Source organism: Schistocerca piceifrons, chromosome 3, assembly GCF_021461385.2.
Source record: "Schistocerca piceifrons isolate TAMUIC-IGC-003096 chromosome 3, iqSchPice1.1, whole genome shotgun sequence".
Taxonomy (NCBI): Eukaryota; Metazoa; Arthropoda; class Insecta; order Orthoptera; family Acrididae; genus Schistocerca; species Schistocerca piceifrons.
In genome coordinates this window covers 560,103,021-560,127,179 of record NC_060140.1, presented here as the reverse complement: position 1 = coordinate 560,127,179, position 24,159 = coordinate 560,103,021, and the positions used below count along the sequence as shown (strand labels likewise).

At 44.2% G+C, this 24,159-nt stretch overlaps 1 protein-coding gene across 1 annotated transcript; it reads right to left on the bottom strand.

The window, feature by feature from the left end:
• Window positions 1-4,482: 4,482 nt before the first annotated feature.
• On the bottom strand, window positions 4,483-23,494 carry LOC124788838. Its single transcript, XM_047256121.1, has 2 exons — window positions 22,990-23,494; window positions 4,483-4,838 (listed from the first exon to the last, which is right to left on the bottom strand). The coding sequence occupies exons 1-2, from the start codon at window positions 23,492-23,494 to the stop codon at window positions 4,483-4,485; spliced, it is 861 nt and encodes a 286-aa protein (XP_047112077.1).
• Between the last annotated feature and the right edge of the window lie 665 nt (window positions 23,495-24,159).

The window sequence follows — 24,159 nt, the reverse complement described above, 5'->3', positions numbered from 1 at the left end:
CTGCGATATTTTCTTCGCTTTTTTTGTTTGTTTGTTACATTTACGTGTTCCAACATGCTCACCCACCTGTGCCGCCTCCTGCTCAGGCGCCAAAGCTGCATGCGTTAGATGCCACATAGCTGATGCAGATGTTTCAGTTCCGGATACAAGAGATTCACCTGCGCCATCACCTAAAAGTAGGCTTTAAGTGGTGTAGCCATATAGGTCTAAACGCAGCTCGGGACGGACCTTCTGGAGAAGGCCATGTCCAAATCTGCCGCTCTGATTGTGTCGTGTAACATGCGGGTCTTGACAGCGGAGTGGGCACCATTGCCACTGACTGTTCCCACACGGTATGCCTGGGACATATCTAGTGGCGGAGTCAGTATGCTGGTGCAAGCCCACAGTGATCTCACACACCACACAACCATCCAGCCGCATGCTGTGCATTACTGTGCCGTATGATCTCCTGACTGGCAGAGCCCTCTGGGCTCAATAACAGCCATGGGATCTGGTGGCGATATCGATGTTTGCTGTGCATCATCGGCCTCCAGATCGTCTGCCCAATCAACAAGAGAGGATTGTGATGCCAGCGGTGGCTGGTCGCCTTCACAGGAGCTCACATTTTGGGAGTCGACGCAATGCGTCTCGTTTTCTGGGCCACCAGATGTAGGAGAGTGTTCCTTGCCTTCAGGCGCCTTCTGGTGAATGATGCCACTGGAGTCCGTTGCAACTGTGGACGAGTCAACGAAGTCGATGTCTTCCGCCGGCTTCACATCCCTGTTCCGCTCTTCAACTGGCAATCGCCTCTTCTTGTGTTGCTTGGGTGATTTTTGCTTGCGGGTCCGAGATTCGACATCCACTGGAGGGCGGGGCTCGACACGGTCTCGATCACCAGGAATGCCTGTGTCCGATCCCGACAGTGACGGCGGCTGGGTGCCCACGACGCTGCGGAGGACAGAGGCTGTAAGAACCTCTGCAACGTTTGGCTGCGGCGTCGACGACAGCGCTGACTCTCCAACGGAGCTCGCAGCGGCTTGAGGAGGTAGCAGGTTTTGATCATCCATCACATAATTACACGCCGCCTCCACATACGTTAGCGGGAGAGAGGTCATCGTGGATCGTTGGGGAAGTTCATTTCGGGGCACCTGAACGAGGCGTCGCTGCAGACACTCAGTTCTAACATGGGCCTCCTGGCCGCAGACCGAGCAGGTCCTCGTTTGGCCATCATATATAACAATTGCGCGGCCGCCACAAACGAAAACATATGATGGAACGTGCTTCTTACGTTCTATGCGCACTTGTCGTACTCCGTTAAGGACAGGGTACGTTTCGAATTTCTTCCATTTATCCTCTGTGTGGCTCAGAACAGTGCCGTATGGCCGCAGCGCATCAACGACAAGTTTGGCAGGAACTTCGAACGGTAGTTCAAAGATGCGCACTGTGCGCACCCCCAGACCAACATGGTCGACTCCTACCACGCTCACATTACCGTCTGCGTGACAGAAGAGAAAGCCGGTTGCCAATCGTTGGAGTAGTCTGTCGCAGGCCGCTTCGTCAATCTGTTTGAGATACACTGTGCTGTATACAATAGACAAATGAACGCCTATCAGTTCTTGCGGTTCTATGTGCATGATGTCTCGAAGAAACCGTTCAATTTGATGGGCCGTCGGTCTCGTGTACGATGCGTTGAACGTTAGTTTAATTGTAGCTTGTCGATATGAGAACGCCATGGCGGGTCGGTACCGGTACTATAAGGCACTACAACGGCGCGACCGCGCGCTAGCGGGTAAACAACAACACCTGTGGAGCTTTGCCAGGCGCGCCGAGTCCGTCCGCACGGTATCACGGCTGAAACCCGACTGCCCATCTGGGCTACCCAAGCACGACTCACGCCCCGTCCTCACAGCATTACTTCCGCCAGTACCTCGTCTCCTACTTTCCAAACTTGTCCCGAGTTCGAGTCTCGGTCCGGCACACAGTTTTAATCTGCCAGGAAGTTCCATATCAGCGCACACTCCGCTGCAGGGTGAAAATCTCATTCTATGTCCCATATGTTTGGACAGTGAGTGCGAAGTAGCTTTTAAAAAACTTAAAGATGCATTGCTGAGTGATCGACGCTTAGTTCACTCTGATCCGGGCAAACCAGTTGTATTGCAAGTTGACGCTTCCTGGCCGGCCGAAGTGGCCGTACGGTTAAAGGCGCTGCTGTCTGGAACCGCAAGACCGCTACGGTCGCAGGTCTGAATCCTGCCTCGGGCATGGATGTTTGTGATGTCCTTAGGTTAGTTAGGTTTAACTAGTTCTAAGTTCTAGGGGACTAATGACCTCAGAAGTTGAGTCCCATAGTGCTCAGAGCCATTTGAACCATTTTGACGCTTCCTCTTACGGAATCGTAGCAGTGCTTTCGCACAGGATTGGTGCTAAAGACAGATCTATTGCTTTCGTATCAAAAGTTTTGTCTAAGGCTCAGTGAAATTATTCTCAAATTGAGAAAGAGGGTTTGGCTATAGCGTATGGTGTCACCAAATCCGAGCACTGTTTTTATGGCCGCCTTTGCAGTTCTTTTTTCATCCGACAAAAATGGTTCAAATGGCTCTGAGCACTATGGGACTTAACAGCTGAGGTCATCAGCCCCCTAGTACTTAGAACTACGGTCGCGCGGTTCCAGACTGTAGCGCCTAGAAGCACTCGGCCACTGCGGCCAGCAAGAAGGGCCAGGATGAGACATCAGGAATAACTTCCATGGTACTAGAGGGAGCTGCGGATGGTAAAACGAAGTAGAAGAAGCCATATATTGGAATGCAGCTAATAAATAACTGAGAACATTTGGTTCAAGTGCTGCTCTAAGATGAAGAGGTTGGCTCAGTATAGAAAATGGTGGCGGGCCTCATCAAACCATTCAGAAGGCTGATGTCTCAAAAAAATGTGAGTAAAAATCTTCTTACCTGTCTATTTTCTGTATATCTTGTATTTTCATGCAGTCGTCAGTCAAACCAGGGATGTACTGACAGATAACCTTGTATGTACAGTCTAAGGGAATCACTATTTTAGATTACCACCAAGTGATTTGTGACCGGTCATCCAAATGATCTATATTAATATTGTGATATATATTGTTTACTGAGTAAAAACCAATTATTGTTGATTGCTTTGTTGATATCCTTCATTCCATTTGAACATGTATTTCTAGGTATGTCATAAATTGTGTTTGTTGTAAACTCAATAAAATACCGACGAAGACTACTAAAGTATGTCTTCTCGGCGCATAGGTCACAACCTTTCGTAACTGTGAAGATTTGTTTAAAGAACAGAACAACAGCGTTATTTTAACGACTCGACGAAGTATTATAATTAAATAATAATAATTATTCCGCAGATAAGTGATATTAAAGTTTTGACGAGAAAAGAAAAGACTTCATAAGTGTTCATTTCTTTTATTGTTTAACAATATAAATAAGTTAAGATTACTCGAACAATTATGTTTCAATACACACTATACATTAATAGATAAATAAATGCGCAGACTGTTGATTCTCAGAAGAGACCACACGGGTCCCCCTTCGTGGCGCTGGCCTGTTTCACTTTGTACTGTTCTGTTTTGCCGCCGCGGGTGACCCACCGCTTCTGCGGACCGCCTCTGCAGTCGCTTCACCCGTAGCCACCATGCCGTCTCCACTGTCGAACAGAGACGATTATGAACGTGGGTTTGGAGAGGAGCACCTCCTTGCCATGTCACGTAGTCTGTCAGTCGTACCGCATCGTGTGCAGCTTCTTTCTGTGTGGTCAGTTCGTCATCCTTCGTACAGAGAATCTGTCCATGTGTCTACTGGATGCCCACAAGTCTTTGTCCTTTTCGAGATATTTTTTTAACTGCTGTGAAAGTTACTTTTGTCGACAGCTTTTTGCGTCACTACATTTGTTTAAAGGTCCTGGATGTGATTAAAAGTCAACGATTTTTGAAATAAATTGTTGTGAGGTCATTTAGTTTTTTTCTGAGTTTCTGACTTTACGAAGTAAACAAGGGAGTGCTGATGATCTACGAAGTTGTCTCTTGTCAAAATTTCGTATTAATGTCGAAAAGATTAATTTTTTCTTCCTGTCTTCTAGAGAGTGCGGTGTGGGCGGTAAGCAGGGAGAGTGAGGGTGAGGGTGTGGAGTGTGTGGTGGCAAATTTGATGTCAACATTAATTCGTAATATTTAAGATACGTACGCAGGTTCTGATTGTCACTTGTACTCGTCCAGGCAAGTAGGTAATGTCCTTGTCAAAGGTCACCTATGACGAGGGCAGTCAGTATGTCGCAGAGTGGAGCTCGATGGAAGGAAAGTGGATGATGCGAATGAATTGCTTTCTCTGTAAAAGGACACGGGATGTAGGGGATGTAGGCAGGCACCTGATAAACCGGGAGTTCGCCTACGGATAGTGCGTGGAGTGTGACGTACGCGTCTAACGGCCACCACTGGTCAGGTGAAGCTCTGGAGGCCGCGGGTGTAGGAGCGGCCTACTCCGCCTTGGCGTAGGCGCTGTACGCCATCTGGTGGGCGTCGGCGGCGGCTGCGCCGTCGTCGGGCAGTGACCGGCCGTAGTGGCCGTGCTCGTCGCCGTAGGAGGAGACGTGCGAGTGCGAGTAGTGCGGGTGCGCCACCACCTCGTAGGTCTGCGTGCCCTGGCGCGAGGCGAGCAGCTTCTGCAGCGCGATCAGGCCGGCCAGCACGAGCGCCAGCTTGCCCACGATCAGCGCCTTGAGCGCCAGCAGCGCCAGCGCGCCCAGGGCCAGCGGGATGATGGCCGCCGCCTTCAGCTTCATCAACAGCAGCAGCGGCAGCAGCATCTTCAGCTTCTTCTTCTTACCGCGAGCTGCAACAGCCGAGGCGAATATCAGTCTCGCTTACCTAGCCGGCACAATGTACAGGAACGATATTGTAATTCCTATACTGCGTTGGCGTACGTGACCATTTTCCTCTCACTTCCAAAGACTCCGTCATCATTTGTGACATTGACTACACTAATGGCCATTAAAATTGCTACACCAAGAAGAAATGCAGATGATAAACGGGTATTCATTGGACAAATATATTATACTAGAACTGACATGTGATTACATTGCGTGCATAGACCCTGAGAAATCAGAACCCAGAACAACCAACTCTGGCCGTAATAACGGCCTTGATACGCCTGCACATTGAGTCAAACAGTGCTTGGATGGCGTGTACAAGTACAGCTGCCGATGCAGCTTCAACACGATACCACAGTTCATCAAGAGTACTGACTGGCGTATTGTGACGAGCCAGTTGCTCGGCCACCATTGACCAGACGTTTTCAATTGGTGAGAGATATAGAGAATGTGCTGGTCAGGGCAGCAGTCGAAGATAATCTGTATCCAGAAAGGCCCGTACACGACCTGCAACAGGCGGTCGTGCATTATCCTGCAGAAATGTTGGGTTTCGCAGGGATCGAATGAAGGGTAGAGCCGCGGGTCCTAACACATCTTAAATGTAACGTCCACTGTTCAAAATGCCGTCATTGCGAACAAGAGGAGACCGAAACGTGTAACCAGTGGAACCCCATATCATCACGCCGGGTGATATGCGAGTATGGCGATGACGAATACACGCTTCCAATGTGCGTTCACCGCGATGTCGCCAAACACGGATGCGACCATCATGATGCTGTAAACAGAACCTGGATTCATCCGAAAAAATGACGTTTTGCCATTCGTGCACCCAGGTTCGTCGTTGAGTACACCATCGCATGCGCTCCTGTCTGTGATGCATCGTCAAGGGTAACCGGAGCCATTGTCTCCGAGCTGATAGTCCATGCTGCTGCAAAAATCACCGAACTGTTCGTGCAGATGGTTGTTGTCTTGCAAACGTCCCCATCTGTTGACTCAGGGATCGAGACGTGGCTGCACGATCCGTTACAGCCATGCGGATAAGATGCCTCTCATCTCGATTGCTAGTGATACGAGGCCGTTGGGATCCAGCACAGCGTTCCGTATCACCCTCCTGAACCCACCCATTCCATATTCTGCTAACAGTCATTGGATCTCGACCAACGCGAGCAGCAATGTGGCGATACGATAAACCGCAATCGCGATAGGCTACAATCCGACCATTATCAATGTCGGAAACGTGATGGTACGCATTTCTCCTCCTTACACGAGGCATCACAACAACGTTTCACCAGGCAACGCCGGTCAACTGCTGTTTGTGTATGAGAAATCGGTTGGAAACTTTCCTCATGTCAGCACGTTGTAGGTGTCTCCACAGGCGTCAACCTTTTGTGAATGCTCTGAAAAGCTAATCATTTGCATATCACAGCATCTTCTTCCTGTCGGTTAAATTTAGCGTCTGTAGCACGTCATCTTCGTGGTGTAGCAATTTTAATGGCCAGTAGTGTAGACTGGATTGTGAAGAAAATGGACTGTGTAAAAATTGGGATTTTATGCGGGTGTTGATAAGCACACAGTTGAGTGCCCCACAAGCCAAACTTCATCATCAACTTCCAAAGACTCCACTCATTTTCGTGACATTGCCCCCATTTTATCACCTGACTCTAAAATAAATATTCTTTAATACACACTAAGATGGCAAGTCATGGGTTAATGATTTGCACATAATCAGATGCCGGTAGTACCGCGTACAAGGGTTACCAAAGGGAAGTGCATTCGCGGAACAGTCCATTGCACACTGGCGATTCTTTTGAAAGGGTTTTCGACGTGATTACGACCGCAAGACGGGAATTAACAGACTCTTAACCGGAATGCTAGTTGGAGCTAGACGCACTGGGCATTCCATTTCGAGGATCGCCTCCGAATTAAATATATCGAGATCCACAGATTGTGCCAAGAATGCCAAATTTCAGGCATTACCTATCAGCGCGGACAACGCAGTGGCCGACGGCCCCTGCAACTGAGACCAGCGATGTTTGCGCAGTTTTGAGTGCTAACTGACACGTAAAACCGCGTGAAATTACCGCCGAAAACAGTGTGCCATTCGAGGAAAGTATCCGTTAGGATAGTATGGCGAAATTTGGCGTTAATGGGCTATGCAGCAGTCTAACGAAGCGACTGCCTTTGCTAACAGAACGTCATCGCCTGCAGAGCCACTCCTCGGCTCGTAATCATATCGGTTGGGCCCACAGACGGCTGGAAAACGATGGCCTGTTCATATGAGCCTCAACTTCAGTTGGTAAGAGCTGATAGTAGGGTCGAGTATGGCGCAGATGCCACGAAGCCATGGATACATTGACCACTGTGCAAGCTATTGCTAGCCCAAAACGGTGTGGGCTGTGTTTGCATGAAATGAACTGTGTCCTCTGGATCAACTGAACCGATCATTGACTGGAAATTGTTAGGTTCACCTACCTGGAGACCATTTGCAGTCATTCATGGAACTCATGTTCCCAAACAAAGATGTCATGTTACTAGACGTGAGAACATCTGCAAATGATAAAAATGTCGTGGAGCATAGCAGGTCAGGTGAAGCAGCCACATGAGGCGGTAGTTGCGTTGTTCAGCGTTAGTTACGGTTTAAACAATGCTGGCCGTAAACGTGTCGGTACGATGTTGGACAGGCAATTCTCTCTAGTCCACAGTTGTTCTCGACTGCTTTGGAAAATTTTCTCGACAATTCGAGCGAATGATTTGGCCCCCCAGATCGCTCAACATGAATTCCAACGAACATCTGTGGGACATAATCGAGACACCAGTTCGTGCACAAAATCCTGCACCGGTAGCACATCCACAATTACGGACAGACGTAGAGGCGCGTGTTTCTGCAGGGGATTTCCAACGACTTGAGAGGATGCCACCTCGTGTTGCTTCACCACGCCGGAAAAAAGGAGGTCCGACACGATATTAGAATGCATCTCATGGCTTTTATCACCTCTGCTTAGAGGGTTCCTGAAAGTCATTGCGACAAATATCTAGGGGTGGTAGATCACCTCATGGGGAACAACTTTTGTTACACCGGATATGTCCGCTGACACTTCCTGGTGACGTTGGGCGTCATTTAAGACTGGCTATGCCCCTCAGAAACGGCAGGACGAACGCACTTTGCGGTGTTCGCATGCAATGCGTGTTGGGTATTACCCAGTAATCTGCTCGCATGAGAAGCAGTAGTCCGGGCCAATTAAAACTCCTGATTTGCTGAATAAAATACTTTTCTCCGCTAAGTGACTCTCATTGTAATGCTTTTCTTGTTAAAAACCGCTATCAGTTTGCTGGTTAGCGGATCCTGTCAGTTCGGTGAAATCTCGTCGTCCTAGGGCCGGAATAAACTGAAGGATGCCTGGCGTCGCTGGGAAGCATCAGCAAACAATTTTTTAAGTGAACAAACTTAAGCCCTTCACTGTTTTACAGGATGTGTCGAACTAGATTCATCAGTCACGTGGCTGTCGTAATGTACTTTACTGCGTAGTTTATTGGATGATTTCATGATGAGTTTAGGCTCCAAGCTACCCATCAACTAATATGGAAAATTAATATCGCTACTTCAACTGTACTCTGCAGTTTCTTTTTTAAGTTGCTAAACCATACAGTTACTGACGTCGTGCCTTCCTGAAAGCGGGACATTAGAAAACATTTTGTGTCTAATGAAAGTTGTCCTCCACTACGTGGTCTACCACCTGTGGAAGTTTGTCGCAAGGACTTTGAAACACGTTGCGTAAAAGTTTCGTTCTCTCCTTGCAGTATACATTTGAACTGTCTGTCTTTTGAACAACCGATACTAGCTCAACTAAATAAATGTAAACCAGATTTTCTAAGTTGACGTATTCCAGAGATTTCAGCTGTGGCAACGACAAACAGTTCGAATGTATACCGTAAGAACAGAAAACAAATTTTATGTATTGCACTGAAATTATTTTACAATCACATCATAAAGACCCTGTAAATGGCTCATAAATGAACGGACTCATTCTGAACTAGTTACAGTTAAGGAATGTGAAAGCAACTGTGACAGTAAATTAAATAAATTATGAGGTTAGTGTTGGAGCCAGATGAATCTTCGCTCTGCAGTGGAGGGTGTGCTGATACGAATCTTCCTGGGTGGATCGGAGCCCTAACCTTGCTGCTTTTAGTTTCAGTATTTTGTGCTCGCCGACTGAGCTATCCGAGCACAACTCAAGATCAGCCCTCACAGCTTCATTTATGCCAGTACCTCATCTCCTACCTTTCAAACTTTATAGTTCTCCCGCAAGTTTTGTGGGACTAGCACTCCTGGGAGAAAGAATATTGCGGAGAATAGCTTAGCCACAGCCAAAGGGTTTGTTTCCAAAACGAAGTTTCATGTTGTAGGGGAATGTGCGCACACTTGAAACTTCCTGGTAGATCAGTGTGCTGGAGAACAACTCGTACCTGAGACCAGGTTCCGTACACAGTTTTAATCTGCCAGTACGTCTGGGTAACATATGAGATTCTGTGAATCTATTCACAGACGTTGAAATGTTTCAAATCAACAATACTGCCACAAAATACGGGAAAACATACAGAGGATCGAAGAATGGTACAGGGATTGACATTTGACACTGAACGTAAATACATATAGGCGAAGACATCCATTACTGTTCGAGTAGGCTATCGGCGACAAACCAATGGAGACGCTAAACTATCGTAAAATACCTAGGAGTAATCATCCGGAGCGACATTGGATTCATTACACAAAATCAGTAGTACGAGAACCAAATTTACTGCAACGATCTCAAGGAAATGCAGCGCGTCCACGATGGAAGTGGCCTACAGAATATTTGGTCGAGGAATTCCTGCGTAGTGCCCATTAGCATGAGAGCCTTATCTAGCAAAATTAATACAGGAGATACAGAAGATGCAGCCAAGAGTGACAAGTTCGTTATAGAGATTAATAATCAACAAACTCCAGCAGCATTTGTTACAAGCGAGACATACCTCGCAGAGAGGTTTACCGTTGAAGTTTAGAGAGCGTACAATCCAAGAAGAGTCGGGAAATTATAATTTCCATATATATATTACGAAATGACCACGATGAAGCAACCAGAGAAATTTGAGATTACCAGCAATAATTTTTCTCAAGAACCATCGTGAATCGATGAGGGAAAGCAGAAGGAAGAGTGCTCAAAGAACTTTCGGAGTATAGATACAGATGTAGTTATTACACTAATGACTTAACACCGATGATTTAAAAGAAACTTTTTCATCAGCTTTGCCATCATCGCCATATGGTGCTTAGCGTCGCCGGATACTAAGCCGGAAGTCCTTAGCTCTTCTCCCACGTACCATTCCAGGTTTTGCAGTCATAAAAAGGTCTTGGTCTGGATCCACAGCCTCGTGTTGCCAAATGAGAAGCCGCTTCACAAAATAAGGGGCGGGGTGGACACTCAATCATCTAAGTAGCGTCGAATACAAAAGGACTGCACCGCGCAGGTACCCGCGCAACATTAAATATATTCATATCACAAAAAACTAGGCACTTGGAGGCAAAAACATATGCAGGGGTGGAAATAGAAATGCAGACATTTGTCGTGTAATATCCAATTTGTGGCAACGTCACTGCCACTTTCAAGCCACTTCCATGTCGTTTATGGGTAAGTCATACCGTCAGAGATAGGGATCAAAGCAGGGATTCGCTGATGATATTATCAATCAAAAGCACCTTCTACGACCTCACATTCGTTACTGCTCATATCTTACGACATGCGAAGTAGTAAACAAATGTTTAGTAGTGGCATTAAAACTCTGAACGAACGGGTGTTAATGATAAGATTCACTCCTGATATTTCTGTCAATTATATCTTGCACTTACTCCAACCTCTGCTTTTCTCTACAGTTTTTACACTCTAGAGCGGCCTTTAGTACCATGGAAGTTATCTCTGATCTATTTACATATCTTTTATCATCCTGCTCGTTCTTCGTATATTTGTTTTTAAAATATTCCTTACCCCTCTTATTCCGCGGAAAATCTCCTCTCACTTCTTATTTTATGTCCACCTAATTTTCCAAGTCTTTGTGTAGCAACACATCTCAAACCTTCTGAGTTTCTTATTGCCGGATTTATCACAACCGATAATTTAGTTCCATATTATGCTGTGTTCCAAACGAACATTCTCAGCAACTTCTTCCCAAAATTAAGACATATTTCGATACTAGTAGACGTCTGCTATCGGGGAATGTCCTCTTGGCTCCTTCTAGTGTGCTACTTATATCTTTCCTTGCTTTGTCCATCGTGCGTAATTTTACTACCAAGGTATTTTATGCCTTTACTTCGTTTACTTCAATGCCCAATTCAGAAACTAAGTTAATGAGCAAATGTCATTTCTGCTACTCTTCATCACTTTCGTTTTACTTTGGTTTACTCCCAAACTCTACCCTGTTCTCATTAGACTATTCCCTATATTTATAGATCCATTAACTCTCCCTCACTTGCATCAAATCTTATTGTTGATAGCTTCTCACTCTAGACCTTAATCCAGAATTTTATCAGTAATTTGCATTTAGGCTGTTCTAATTTACTAGCCATTACATCTCCTAGTCCATGTATTCTTGCTGCACGCTGGTTCACTCACAGTCTTGGGATAGTAAGCAACATGGGATAGTAATCAAAAGAGTAACCAAAAAAGTTCAAACCCGAACGCTATGACGATACTTCGCCTGGTATGACCGCGGTGCATATGACACTGCATCATTGTTTTTGATTAGGTCGCTTATGTCACTAAGGACTCAATATTCAATATTGGCTTTCAAATAAGTCTGTTTAACCATCTTTCGATTTACATAGGAGTAATGCAGTTAATATAACTCAGCTCAGCCATCACCCCATCCGAATATGGAGTGAGCGTCAGAGGGCAATGAGTAATAAGTAGCAAATGGTACTAATGTGTATAAGAAGTTCATTGAGACTAGTGCATTAGAGGAATAAATGGAAGAACTACCAATCCTACAAAAGGACCAGTAAGAACTTTGACAGTCATACTTTCGCATCAAAGCTCTTGCTATTATGAACTTGCTTTTGAATTCAGATTGAAATAAATGGTTTAAAAGCCATTCTATTTTAAATATTGCCATGAAGTTACTATAATGGAACATTTATAGCTTTCCGAACTTCATTGGATAATATTCAATTTCACAGTCTTTTTCCATCTCGTGTAACGTATGGCTGTAAATGCCGTGTGACGAATAATTGAGCCATTAGCCTCCAGTCAGTGAAGACAAATATGTGGTAATGGAAAAATGGAAAATCTGGTAGAAGCCGATCTTGGGGAATGTCAGTTTGGATTCCGAAGAAATGTAGGAACACGCGAGACAATACTCAACCTACGAATTCTCATAGAAGATGGGTTAAGGAAAGACAAACCTACGTTTATAGCATTTGTCTTTACAATGTTGACTGGAATACTCCTTTCAAATTACGAACATGGGAAGGGTAAAATATAGGGATCGAAGGTTATTTACAATTTGTGCAGACACGAGAAGGCAGTAATAAGAGTCCAGGGACACGGAAAGGAAGCAGTGGTTGGGAAGGGAGTGAGACAGGGTTCTAGCCTATCCCAGGTGTTATTCAATCTGTATACTGAGCAAGCAGTAAAGGAAACAAAAGACAAATTTGGAGTAGGAATCAAAATCCATTGGAAAGAAATTAAAACTTTGAGGTTTGCCTATGACATTGTAATTCTGTCAGAGACAGCAAAGGACTTGGAACAGCACTTGAACGCAATAAACGGTGTCTTGAAAGTAGGATGTAAGATGAACATAAAAAAGCAAAACATGGATAATGGAATGTAGTCTAGCTAAATCCGATAATGCTGTGGAATTACATTAGGAAATGAGTCACATAAAGCTGTAAATGAGTTCTGCTATTTGGGAAGCAAAATAACTGATGATGGTCGAAGTAGGGAGAATATAAAATGTAGACTGGCAACGGCCAGAAAAGCGTTTCTGAAGAAGAGAAATTTGTTAACATCGAGTATAGATTTAAGGAAGTCCTTTCTGAAAGAATCTGGATGGAAGTGAAACGTGGACGATAAACAGTTTAGATAAGAAGAGAATGGAAGCTTTCGAAATGTGGTGCTACAGAACAATGCCGAAGATTAGAAGGGTATACCACTTAAATGAGGAGGTACTGAATAAAACTGAGGTGATTTGGTGAAACCTGACTAGAAGAAGGAATTGGTTGGTAGGACACATTCTAAGGCATCAGGGGATCAGCAAATTAGTACTGGAGGGAAGTATGCAGGGAAAAAATCGTAGAGGGAGACCAAGAGATTAATACCTTAAGCAGATTCAGAAAGATTTACATTGTACTAGTTACTCGTAGATGAAAAGACTTGCGCTGAATAGAGTATCATGAAGAGTTGCTTCAAACCACTCTCCGGACTGAAGACCACAATAACAACAAGCAGCATTTAGGTGATTAACAAACTGAAACTTGCCCCATTAATTTTTACAGTTTCTGGTGGAAATATAACACAGACAACACACAGATCATTAGAAACCGGAAGTCACGCTGTTCGTTATGAAACCCCAAAAGAACAATTCTCCTGTTTCTAAAGTAAGGTAACGTACGAGGGCTATTCGTTAATTAAGGTCCGATCTGTCACGAAATGGAAACCACAGTTAGAATAAATAATGTTTTATTTGTAACAGTTAGCTACATCTTCCATCTGCTTCTGTGCATAGCCGCCGCTCCGACTTAGACGTATGACGTAGCAATGTACAAACTTTTCAAAACCCTCGTCATAGAAGGCACCCATCTGTGTTTTCCAACAATCCTCTACGCTGGTTTTCAGCTCGATGTCTGTGCCAAAATGTTGTCTTCAAACCCAGCACTTCATGTGATCAGAGAAGAAACTCACGTGAAGCCCATTACGGGCTATATTATTGACGATCAGACGCCTCCCATCGAAAATGCTACAGGAGCGTCTCCATTGCCCCTGCAGCATGTGGCCGAGAATTTTCACGAAAAAAAAAAAATGCATGACAGTTGTGTTATGTGGGCTGCATGAAATCAGGCGAAGTCTCTCAACAGTCACTCATACATGGCGGGAGACGATATTTTTAGGCGTGTATACGTGCTCACTGTGCTCTCAAAACTGAAAAGGGTGACGTCACGGGATCGACGTGCATAATACAGGCACAGTCCAACACATTTGTGTAAAACTTCATCAGATTTGCGCTGTGGTTTCCCTATCACGAACGATCGGACTTTAAAACACAAACAGTCCTCCATTTTTCAACTCTGATTTATTCACATTTTCCTGGTCAGTCTCACTTCGATCATATTGTGCTGTATGAATATGAAATGATTCTTGTCTACCATTTTCTGTGATGACACTGTGTTCTCATTTATCTAAAACATCAACATTCCACATGGATCTGAGAAAACAGAGAGCCTCATCTGTATAAAGATGTGGATCATGGAATTTTCTAATTAACGTTTATATCGACACATATTATAAAAGTTTACATATGTATGTACAAGGTGAGATCAACAAGTAATGTAATACGTTTGTCCTGGGCAATTTCAGTCGAAAAAATTAGAAATTTGCTGTCAATCATTGTGGATGGCGCCGCTATACATAGTCGTCAAAATGTCATCTGTAAAGGAGGTGTGTCCCTAGCAGAAATCGATCACAGCGTTTATTTTGACGGATAACCAGAGCATCGCGGATATCTGTAGGTGCTTGCAGAAACCCTACGGAGACCTGTAAGTGAACAAAAGGATTTTGAGTCGTCCGGTGACTCTGTCATGATCGCAATAAGGTCCCACAAACCTGTCCTATCTTCCATGTGCCAGCCAGACTCACACAGCTGCGATACATTCAGTGATAGAACGTGCGGACACTCTTATTCGAAGCGATCCTTCTCCTTCTTCTCCTACTCATCCTTCTCCATGACCACACAGGGCATCACAGAAATCTGCACGACAGAGAGAAGCTCGCAAAACATCAGTGAACTTTTATTACCCATCCACCTTTTATCCCGGATCTCGCACCTTTCGACTTCCATCTGTTTCGCCAAATGAAGGGTGCACTCCACGGGGAGCAGTACGTAGATGATGTGGAGGTTATTGATGGAGCAAGGCGTCGGGTCCCAGTAAGGCCATCGTATTGAACGCAGATAATGTTGAAGAACAGGGTTTTCTAGCCAAAAGAGTTGAGAATAATATGTTGCATTTGAATACTGAATGAAAATAACTTGCTTCCTGAAAAAAAGTGACGCATTACTTATTGAACGCCCCTTGTATGTGTGAATGTACGTACGTTCAACATTTCCTCTTAAACCAGTGAACTGATTCCATCCAAATTTGGTATACATATCCCTTACCATCAAGCAACAATCGTTATTGGGGTAAGAACCATCTACCAATACTAATTTAGGGGATATGGCGTCATAAACAATGAGATACGTGGGAAGCTGCCGCATTGTGCATGACATTTAAATTTATTACTTCATTGCTACTAACTTTATTCGCAACACATTTTGATACAGTATCCACGTATAGCGCTGTATGTACCTACAGAATTATATCATTGCGTGGCAGCTGGATCAGGAGATACGGCGTCAGAAACATTGAGATGCGTGAGCATCACGCATGACGTTTAAATTGGTTATTCCTTTGCCACTAACTCTGTTCACGACAGACTTCGCATACAGTATACATATATGCCGCTGGATTTACCTACAAATGTATATGTCTGTACAACACCCAAATCAAGAAATGTGACATCATAAACACCGAGATACGTAAAAAATATTACGAATCATGAATGAAGCTTTAATACGGTCATTCATTGCAAAAGACAGAATTACAGTCGAATCAACGCAAGGAAATACCTGAAACCTGGCAGTGGTTCTTATAGATTTCAACTGCGAAGCGCAAACGGCTGTAGACAAAAACAAATACCAATTATGGAGCTATCAAGACGCTTTACCATAGATACGTTTGCAAAATAGCGTTGTACAAACGCGAAGCTGCGCCCAGCGTACAGGAACTGCCGGGTATCATATCACACCATGTCTACTGCAGAAGTACAGGTAAATTTTAGTTTCCAATAGAAAACTGGTAAAATGGGTACTCAGGTAATGCTGGTTTTGTCAACTGGTTCCTCTGTATGGACTGACATTGGCAAGGAATTTGTGTTGAGGCAAGAAGAGAAGCTTTTGAAGTGTGGTGCTACAGAAGAAAGTAGATGGGTAGATCATATAACTAATGAGGAAGTACTGAATAGAAGTGGTGAGATAAAAAAAATTCTGGCACAAATTGACTAAAAGAAGGGATCGGTTGGTAGGGTACATTGAGACACTGACGGATCTCTGATTTAGTACTGGAGGGAGGTGTGTATGTGTGTGTGTGTGTGTGTGTGTGTGGTGTATGTGTGCGTGTGTGTTTGTGTATGTGTGTGCGACGGGGGGGGGGGGGGGGTAAAATCGTAAAATCGCGGAGAGATCAAGAGACGAATACAGTAACATTCAGAAGCATGCAGGTTGCAGTAGTTATTCTCGGATGAAGAGGCTTACACGGGACAGAGTAGCTTGTAGAGCTGCATCAAACCAGTCTTCGACTGAAGACCACTATAGTGTGTGTGTGTGTGTGTGTGTGTGTATTATGTTGTAAACGACAGGTAACGTTTGTTGCCGGAAGTATATAGGGACCTAGGTCAATGAAACTAGGCCAGCGTCAAGCTTGCCGTCAGAGCGGATCGTGTGAAATAAACAAACACAACATTTGTCTTTAGTTAGAAGCCATCTCGACACACTAAAGTGAGCTGTGATTTCGTCATGTCCAGTCTAGCGAGCTTCAATAAAAGTCGTCAGCACCTGCCCGGCAAGATGAGGACGGTAAGCGTATCCGGAGCTGGCGGCAGCGGAGGTGCGGCGCCCGCATACCAGTAGCCGTAGCGGTCAGGCGGCATCTCTGCCCAGATCACGTTTCCAGGCTCGACGTCTCCGCTTCCGGAAGAGCCGCCGCCGCCGCAAGTGGGTCAGTCCGCTGCCCTTGAACCGGAGCACCGTCCCGATCACTGACTTCTCGGAAACCTGTCTTAGCCCTGCTTCGTCTCGGCTGAACCATCCGAGGCCGTCAGTTCTCCCACATCAGAACATGATACTCTACGTTTCCAGGTCAGACGGAAACCTCGTGAACTTTCCCGTAATTGATCACTACCATATGGAAGATCATGTTCTCTATTTACAAAAAAATCTATATTTTTAAAAAAAAATCGAAACGAGTTTTGGCACATTTGTGCCCTCATCAGCGAGTATATTCATTCAAGTCTTACTTTCTTACTTTCTAGAATCTGAGTTGTGTAGGACCTTTTACCGTTTTATACAGAACCTAACATTCTAAACAAAAGATACTGTAGGCCTTTATTTACATTATTATATGGAACCTCACGTTCTGTGGAAAAAAATTCAGTAAATATACCCACTAGTGATTGCACAAAGATCCCGAAACACTATTAGATATTAAATAACAGGTGGACTTGAATACATATAATTTAGTGAGCAGACACGGCTGCTGTTGGAGATTCAAAACAGGACGATGACTGGTAGCCATAACTGGCATACTGATATCAATAGCGTCCCACGTATTGCAAAATTCTAAGTTGTAATTGTATTTTATTATTAATGTGATAACATCCCGTCCTTTTTTCAGAGCCAAAGCTTTCAAATTCAAATTTTTCCCCCTCATATATCTTACATCGATTTATTTCAAGGAGTCCTTGAACTGGGTCAGGGGCTAATTGTAGTCCGTCATTTATCAGTTCATAGACTAGGCCTTAGTTTATAGACCAAGAGAGCAAAAATCTTTCTGAATTTTTTACTTAATTTCAAAGTGGAATAGTCAGCTTCTGACATCAGAATAATGGCGACGACTATGTTGAAGTATCCACGTGATATGTCGGTTTTCAGTATCACAATGTGGGGAGTATCTTAATTCCCACCCTGTTCTTTTGCATCAGCGGCCATATAACTGGCAGTTCTCTGAATGAGGTGGTTCACAATCTTCTTAACAGCAAATCAACTTCTTCGTAGATCTTTCCTTTCGCTGCTAATAAAATAATATTTTAGAATAATTTGGAAGATACTTGTTTCCGACATATTTCTAGCAATCTAAGCTAACAGTGGATACACATTGTCCGTATCTACAGACAAGAATGTGAACACTATTAACATCTTCGGAATTTAAGTGTCGTTAATTTCTGTAACATATTCGTAATGTTTATTTTCTAGTCCTTTTACTTCTCGCTTTGCCACTATCCCACTGTGTGTGCATCTACCTATAATCTCGTCTGTTCTTCCCTACTACTTTCCTTTCTATCAGATTTTATCACTACAATGTTATCTTCTTAACTAGAAGTGTTCTGCTATGTTTATTTTTAACTAATCGTGAAACTAATCAATGAAAAGCGCCCAAAGTTTCATAAATAAGAATTTGCTGTCGGAGGTTATTCTAGCTTTTTGGTCCCACGCTATCATCATGTATGCGCTACATCACTATCCTTGTTATTTACCACAAGCTCCAATTCCCTGTCGTTCATCAATTTCGCTGACTTACTTTATTTGTCTTTCTCATTTCCTTTCTCTCTTTCCTCTCCATTAATGAAATTTCGATCCTTTGTTTTCTTTTATGCAATGCTGATTTGCTTCTTTATGGGTAAATCCAACTGTCAGTTACCTTAACAACATAATTTATTTTCACTGTGGTTCACCTTCTTACGAATTTTTTCTTTGCTGTTTTCACAACTTAACGCAATATAGGTTTTAATACTTATTGTTTCAGCATTCTTTTATTAGTAAATTAATGATTGAAGCGAGTAGGTTTTTTGTATGGTAGAATAGTCTCGTCATCTGTTCCTGTTGGTATTTTTATTGAACAGAATAGTGCAACGCACGTGACGGATGAGTTTGTTAAATATTACAGAACTTAATCTCCGACTACACATGAAACAGCAGCTTACTGTTCTGGCTCTGTTGCGCTGGTTATGGTCACAGTCCAGATCCTTTATATTGAAATATTAACCACATGATCAAGTGTCGGTCCGTTATTTGGTATTGATGGGCGACAGAACACTTTCCCTTTCCATTCGTAATATGCCATTATTCGAAACTTGAGGTCAGCTTGTTTCCTTTCTGAACCAAGTAATTATTTTGCCTCGACGACCACGTACGCTATTTTACTTTGAACTATTAGCAATTGGAGCCTATATCTCTTCGTTTGCCTCATATCAGAGCTATGACATTCAAGATTTATGATGACGTCGGTAATTTTTCTAATTTTCCTCCACATTTTGCGCCTATGGCTTGCAGTCAGTCCATGATTGTAACTGTATATATGGATTTCAATTTTTTATAACACAGTGTGGACTGGACTGCGGTCTACTTTGCACGTTTTTGTCAACAGCTGTCTTCAGAATGAAAAAAAAGACAAACAGATTTAAAATATCTCATATAACTAGTACATATCTTGCATCCATTGGTTTCTTTTTGGTTCCGATTTCGATGTAGACTGAATCAAGCAACATGTTTGTTTTCTATAAACTGCGTTGCTGTTGTATGAGTCAGGCTTTATGACACAGCAGAGACTGGGCAATGACCGTTACTCAACAGGAGAGAGGCAGCACGGCGCCTCTTTGGCAACAGCGCCATTCAGCAGTAGTCAAAGGCTCTGGAGTGAAACATCCTCTGTTTTTCAGAGGCTGCTTCGACGTCAGCAGCTCAACAGTGCCGGCTGAGTGCAAGTGCTAGCTGGATGAAAGTGCAGCTAATCCACTTGCGTAAGGCGACTGTTCCCTCTCGACACAATGTTTATACACGGCTTGTCACGCCGAGCAGCACCGTACTTCGCAAAACAGATGACTCTGCACAGATACGTTCAACAACGAGACGCGTATTTTCTATCTGGAAGTGGACTAATCGAAAGGGAAACTGTGGTCTAGGACACAAGTCTACTCTTACAAATATCGCAGAACGAAAACTCTGAACAAGTCATTTGAATGTTCAGTACCTATTCTGGATTCAATAGTAAGAGGACTTCAAAAATATGCCGTTTCAGAATTTGAATATCCGCTTGGAATTTTTCTACCATACACGCGAGAAGATAACTAATGAAGTATTTACTCTTTACATGCGTACTAACTCACAAATGATCTACTAAGAGAGAACAGCACATTCATTTTTGTAATATTTGAAAAAAATTGGTCGTTGAAATTAAGGATCTTATTTCACAGTATCGTTTTACCTGGTTTTCCTAGAGAAATAATTAAGTTACACGGTTATGACACTTTAATATTCCGTAATTATCTGAACTGATTGTCAAATGCTGTGTTTATCGGTTGCGCGTATGAGTGCAGAGAAAAAGTTAACTGTTCTTTGACGATACTGCACACAGATGTTCCTGTGGCAGTTTACTCTCCTGAGAATTGTGTATTCGGCTTGCAGTTCCTTTAGTATTTTCATGCTTTGATGGAAGACAATTTGCAAGACAACCGATGTAAATGATTATTGAATCAAACGAATGGTATCAGTTATATTCTCAGCACGGGTGTTCGTGCAGATAGCCGATCAACACGGCACTAAGAAAATGATATGGAACTGTTTCTAAAATGGCTGTTCCCTAAATGAAATTCTTGTATAGTATTCAGTGGAAGAAAGATATCCAGTACCTATCAAAATACCGGCCGGCTGTCTTCCTTACCGATCGTGAACGTCATATGATACAAACTTTATTAAAGGGCTTCTGCAACGTGGTATAATTTTTATAAAACTCTTCCCTCTAACGCAGATGAAATGTCCGGTGTGTGTGTGTGTGTGTGTGTGTGTGTGTGTGTGCGTGTGTGTGGGAGAGAGAGAGAGAGAGAGAGGGAGAGACGGAGAAAGTGTTTCTCGTATATGTGTAAAAAATTACAAAACAGGTGTTCATGTCATCTCGATGTAAGATTTCTACTGCTGTTGCGCTGAATATATATGTTCAAGACTCTTAAGAAGCTAAGAGATCTTACATACTTCTGTAATGCTCGCAGATTAATAATGAGAATATGGAGAGAATTTAAACAGCGAACGTAGCACTGACTACGTCGATCAAATTGACCACAAGAACAATACCATTATTACATTCCAATATAAAAATAAATAAAAATTCGAAATATCTTTTGTTCGCTTAATTTACAAAGACATGACCTTCTTCAAGCAATCACTCAAATAAACTGATGTAAGGAAACTGCGAATCATTTTCAGTATGGAGTACGGAGATTTTAAAAAAGAGCGTATGGAGAACGGATACTAAGAAGAAATTTAGGTGGAAGAAGAAAGGGGCGTCTAAATAACTACCTGCAAAAGAGTAAGTGAAGCTTGAAGGACAGGGGAAGAAACTGGATTGTGAAGAGCGAATCATTGACGTTGTTACATATAGTTGGCATTAAAAGGTGTAGAAGTTAGATCTATTAATAGTGTATCACCAGCAGGGTGAAACTAAGTGTAAGAAGACCACAAAAATTATCGAGTCAATTACATAGACAGAGCACCATTAAATTTCAATCCCTAACTCAATGAAACTCCTCGTACGTAGTGATAAAGAGGTTGGAATAAGAGAATGGGAGTTGGACCGTATCAGCGGTAGTCAAATGAGAATAAGACAGATAAGAAACAGTAAGTAAATTGTTCGTTATTCAAAAGTAATCACCATAACTATGGACACTTTTCAGAAATTGAAGAGCACCATCAAGTCCAAAGGCCCTAAAACGTTGACGGACGGCATCACTGTATTGCATGATACTGTCCGCCGACATGTGCCACCGTGTTTTCGACTACGCTGTCCACGTTTTGCTGGGAAGCCCTTATACATCCTCCATACCGACCCGATCTGACTCTATGCGATTTTCATAGTTCTGGAACCATGAAGAAAGGCATTCGTGGCCGCCGAATTATTTCGGACGCAGCGGTAGCCGCCTGGGTACAATCATTGTTCCGTAGGCATCCGCAAACATTTTCCTATTAAGGCATTGATCGCACAGTGGCATAAATATATTAAAATTTTTAGGATTACTTTTGAAACTATAAACAGTTTACTTACTTTTCTCCGTCTCATTTGAAATCCCCTTATAGCTGTAATACATAACTTGTAATATATAATCAAATGATCGTTACATAGAGCTATGAGTTTACGATTCTGTGCCTAAAACAAAGAAACAGTATTGCAATATTTGACAGTTCCACTTGTGGAGACAGCTCTGGCAATTATTTATTTAATAGTTTCGATACTCAGCTTTAAGACGCATTACATTTTGTGCCTGTGATAATCAGATTGTTCTGATCAATATTGGTATTAACCAACAACCTGAAGGTTTTTTTAGATACCAGTGCAATGAGTTACATACATGAAGACATCGACTATGTGGATTTAATTACTACTACTGAATGACAAAATCGTCTATAAACTAGAGAGGAATCCACTGGATATCAGTGGTGCGACCGTCGAATATTCATATGTAAAGAGGAACGGTAGTCATTCACAGAATGCGTGTTTTATTGCAGGTCTAGATTTCGACTATAACATAGACATCATCTGTGCGTTACCAGAAGAGTCATATAGACATAACTATGTCTGAGTAAAATGTGTGACAGTTGACACTAGCAGAAACAAACGAAATCGTGATCTGAAATAAACTACGGATTCTACGAGTGACTGCTGTCCGTCTTCACTTTTGTATCGTCAATAAAGCTGAATACTCTATTTGTTGAGCTATTGCGAGGAGTAATCACTACTGATTTGCTCGTCGGACCAAAGGTTCGAGACATGTTAAAACAGCGTTGTAGCCCACGCTTGAGTACCGGTACTGGTACGTGCAAAACTAGTGGAAGTTTGAAAATTTTCTTCGATATGGAGAAGAGGTAGTAAGAATGTATTTTCAGAGCATCAGATCTGATTGGGAGACGCAGTTTTAACGTGTCACGAACGTTCAAAATGTAGCTTGTTACAGCACTAGTGAAACACATGCGGCTTATAAGTAATAGAGAACAAGAGGGCCCTGGTCGTACCTTCGTCGAGTGTCCTGCGGACTTCGGAGATGGCGGAGTCGGGCACCTTGAGCTGCAGCGTATGGCTCTGCAGGAAACGCGCCACCCTGTCGACGAGCATCGTCTCCACCTGGGCGTCCTTCTCGTCGGCGTCGCGCGGCAGCGTCGCGTCCAGCTCCTCCTGGGTGAGCGCCCTGCCGGTGGCGGCGCCGGAGACGGGCGTCGTCCGCACCAGCGCCACGCCCTCCACCAGCGGCACGTCGCCCGGCTGCCTGAGCGCGCGGTCCATCAGCGTGAGGGCGCGCATCTTGAGGCAGGCGGTCAGCGGCCGCTCGCCGCAGTCTTTGACCAGGCGGTAGGCGCCCTCGATTCCCTCCTCCAGCAGCGACGTCGCCGAGGCGGACGCGTCGGCGTCGGTGTCGGCTTCGCCGGGGCCGACCGGGTAGGACGCGGGCTCCTCGTCCGCCGCGGGGAAGGCGCGGCTGCCGGCCACCGCCAGCAGGATCAGCAGCCACCTGGCCAGCATGGCTGTCGCTCGCATTGTGGGCGCGGAAGGCGTGTGTGTGTCACGTCGGGCCCTCACCGGCTCTGTTCGCTCGACGCTGGGCCCCGTCCGCTGCTGCTGAGTGACGTCCCTAGCCGCTCGGCTGTGAATGACCTCCCAGGAAGGCGCGTCTCCGTCTTTTATTTGTAGCGGGAACGCGGCGCTGGCCGAGAGCTTTGGCTGCGGAGGAAACGCGGATACGTGAAAGACAACGTAAAATGTGTCAGCAAAGTAGAGGTGATATATATATATATATATATACGTATATATGTGCCGTCTACTAAAAAAAAAAGTGCCGCGGGCCGGGGCGAAATGTGTGTTTGGCGGGGGGACCCTCGGTTTGGAGGGGGAACATCTGGGCCGGCGAGGTACTCGGCATTCCGTTCGTTCGGCAGTTCACTCCAGACGCGAGGTGGAAGGGAAACAGGAGTGAGTAAACGGACGATCCAGCCAGAGTGGTAGGGGAAGGCGGCCACGCCGCGGTCTGGTATATGGGTTGGTCAAACTGGTCTGGATGTGTGCCCGAGGCCGACGCCTCCCTCCCTCCCTTCCTCACTCCCTCCCTGCCCGAGCGTCTCACGTCGCTTTCTGCGCGCCGGATAGCCGTCCCGCTCTTTCACTCTTAAGGTCAGCCGTGGCTGGCGGTC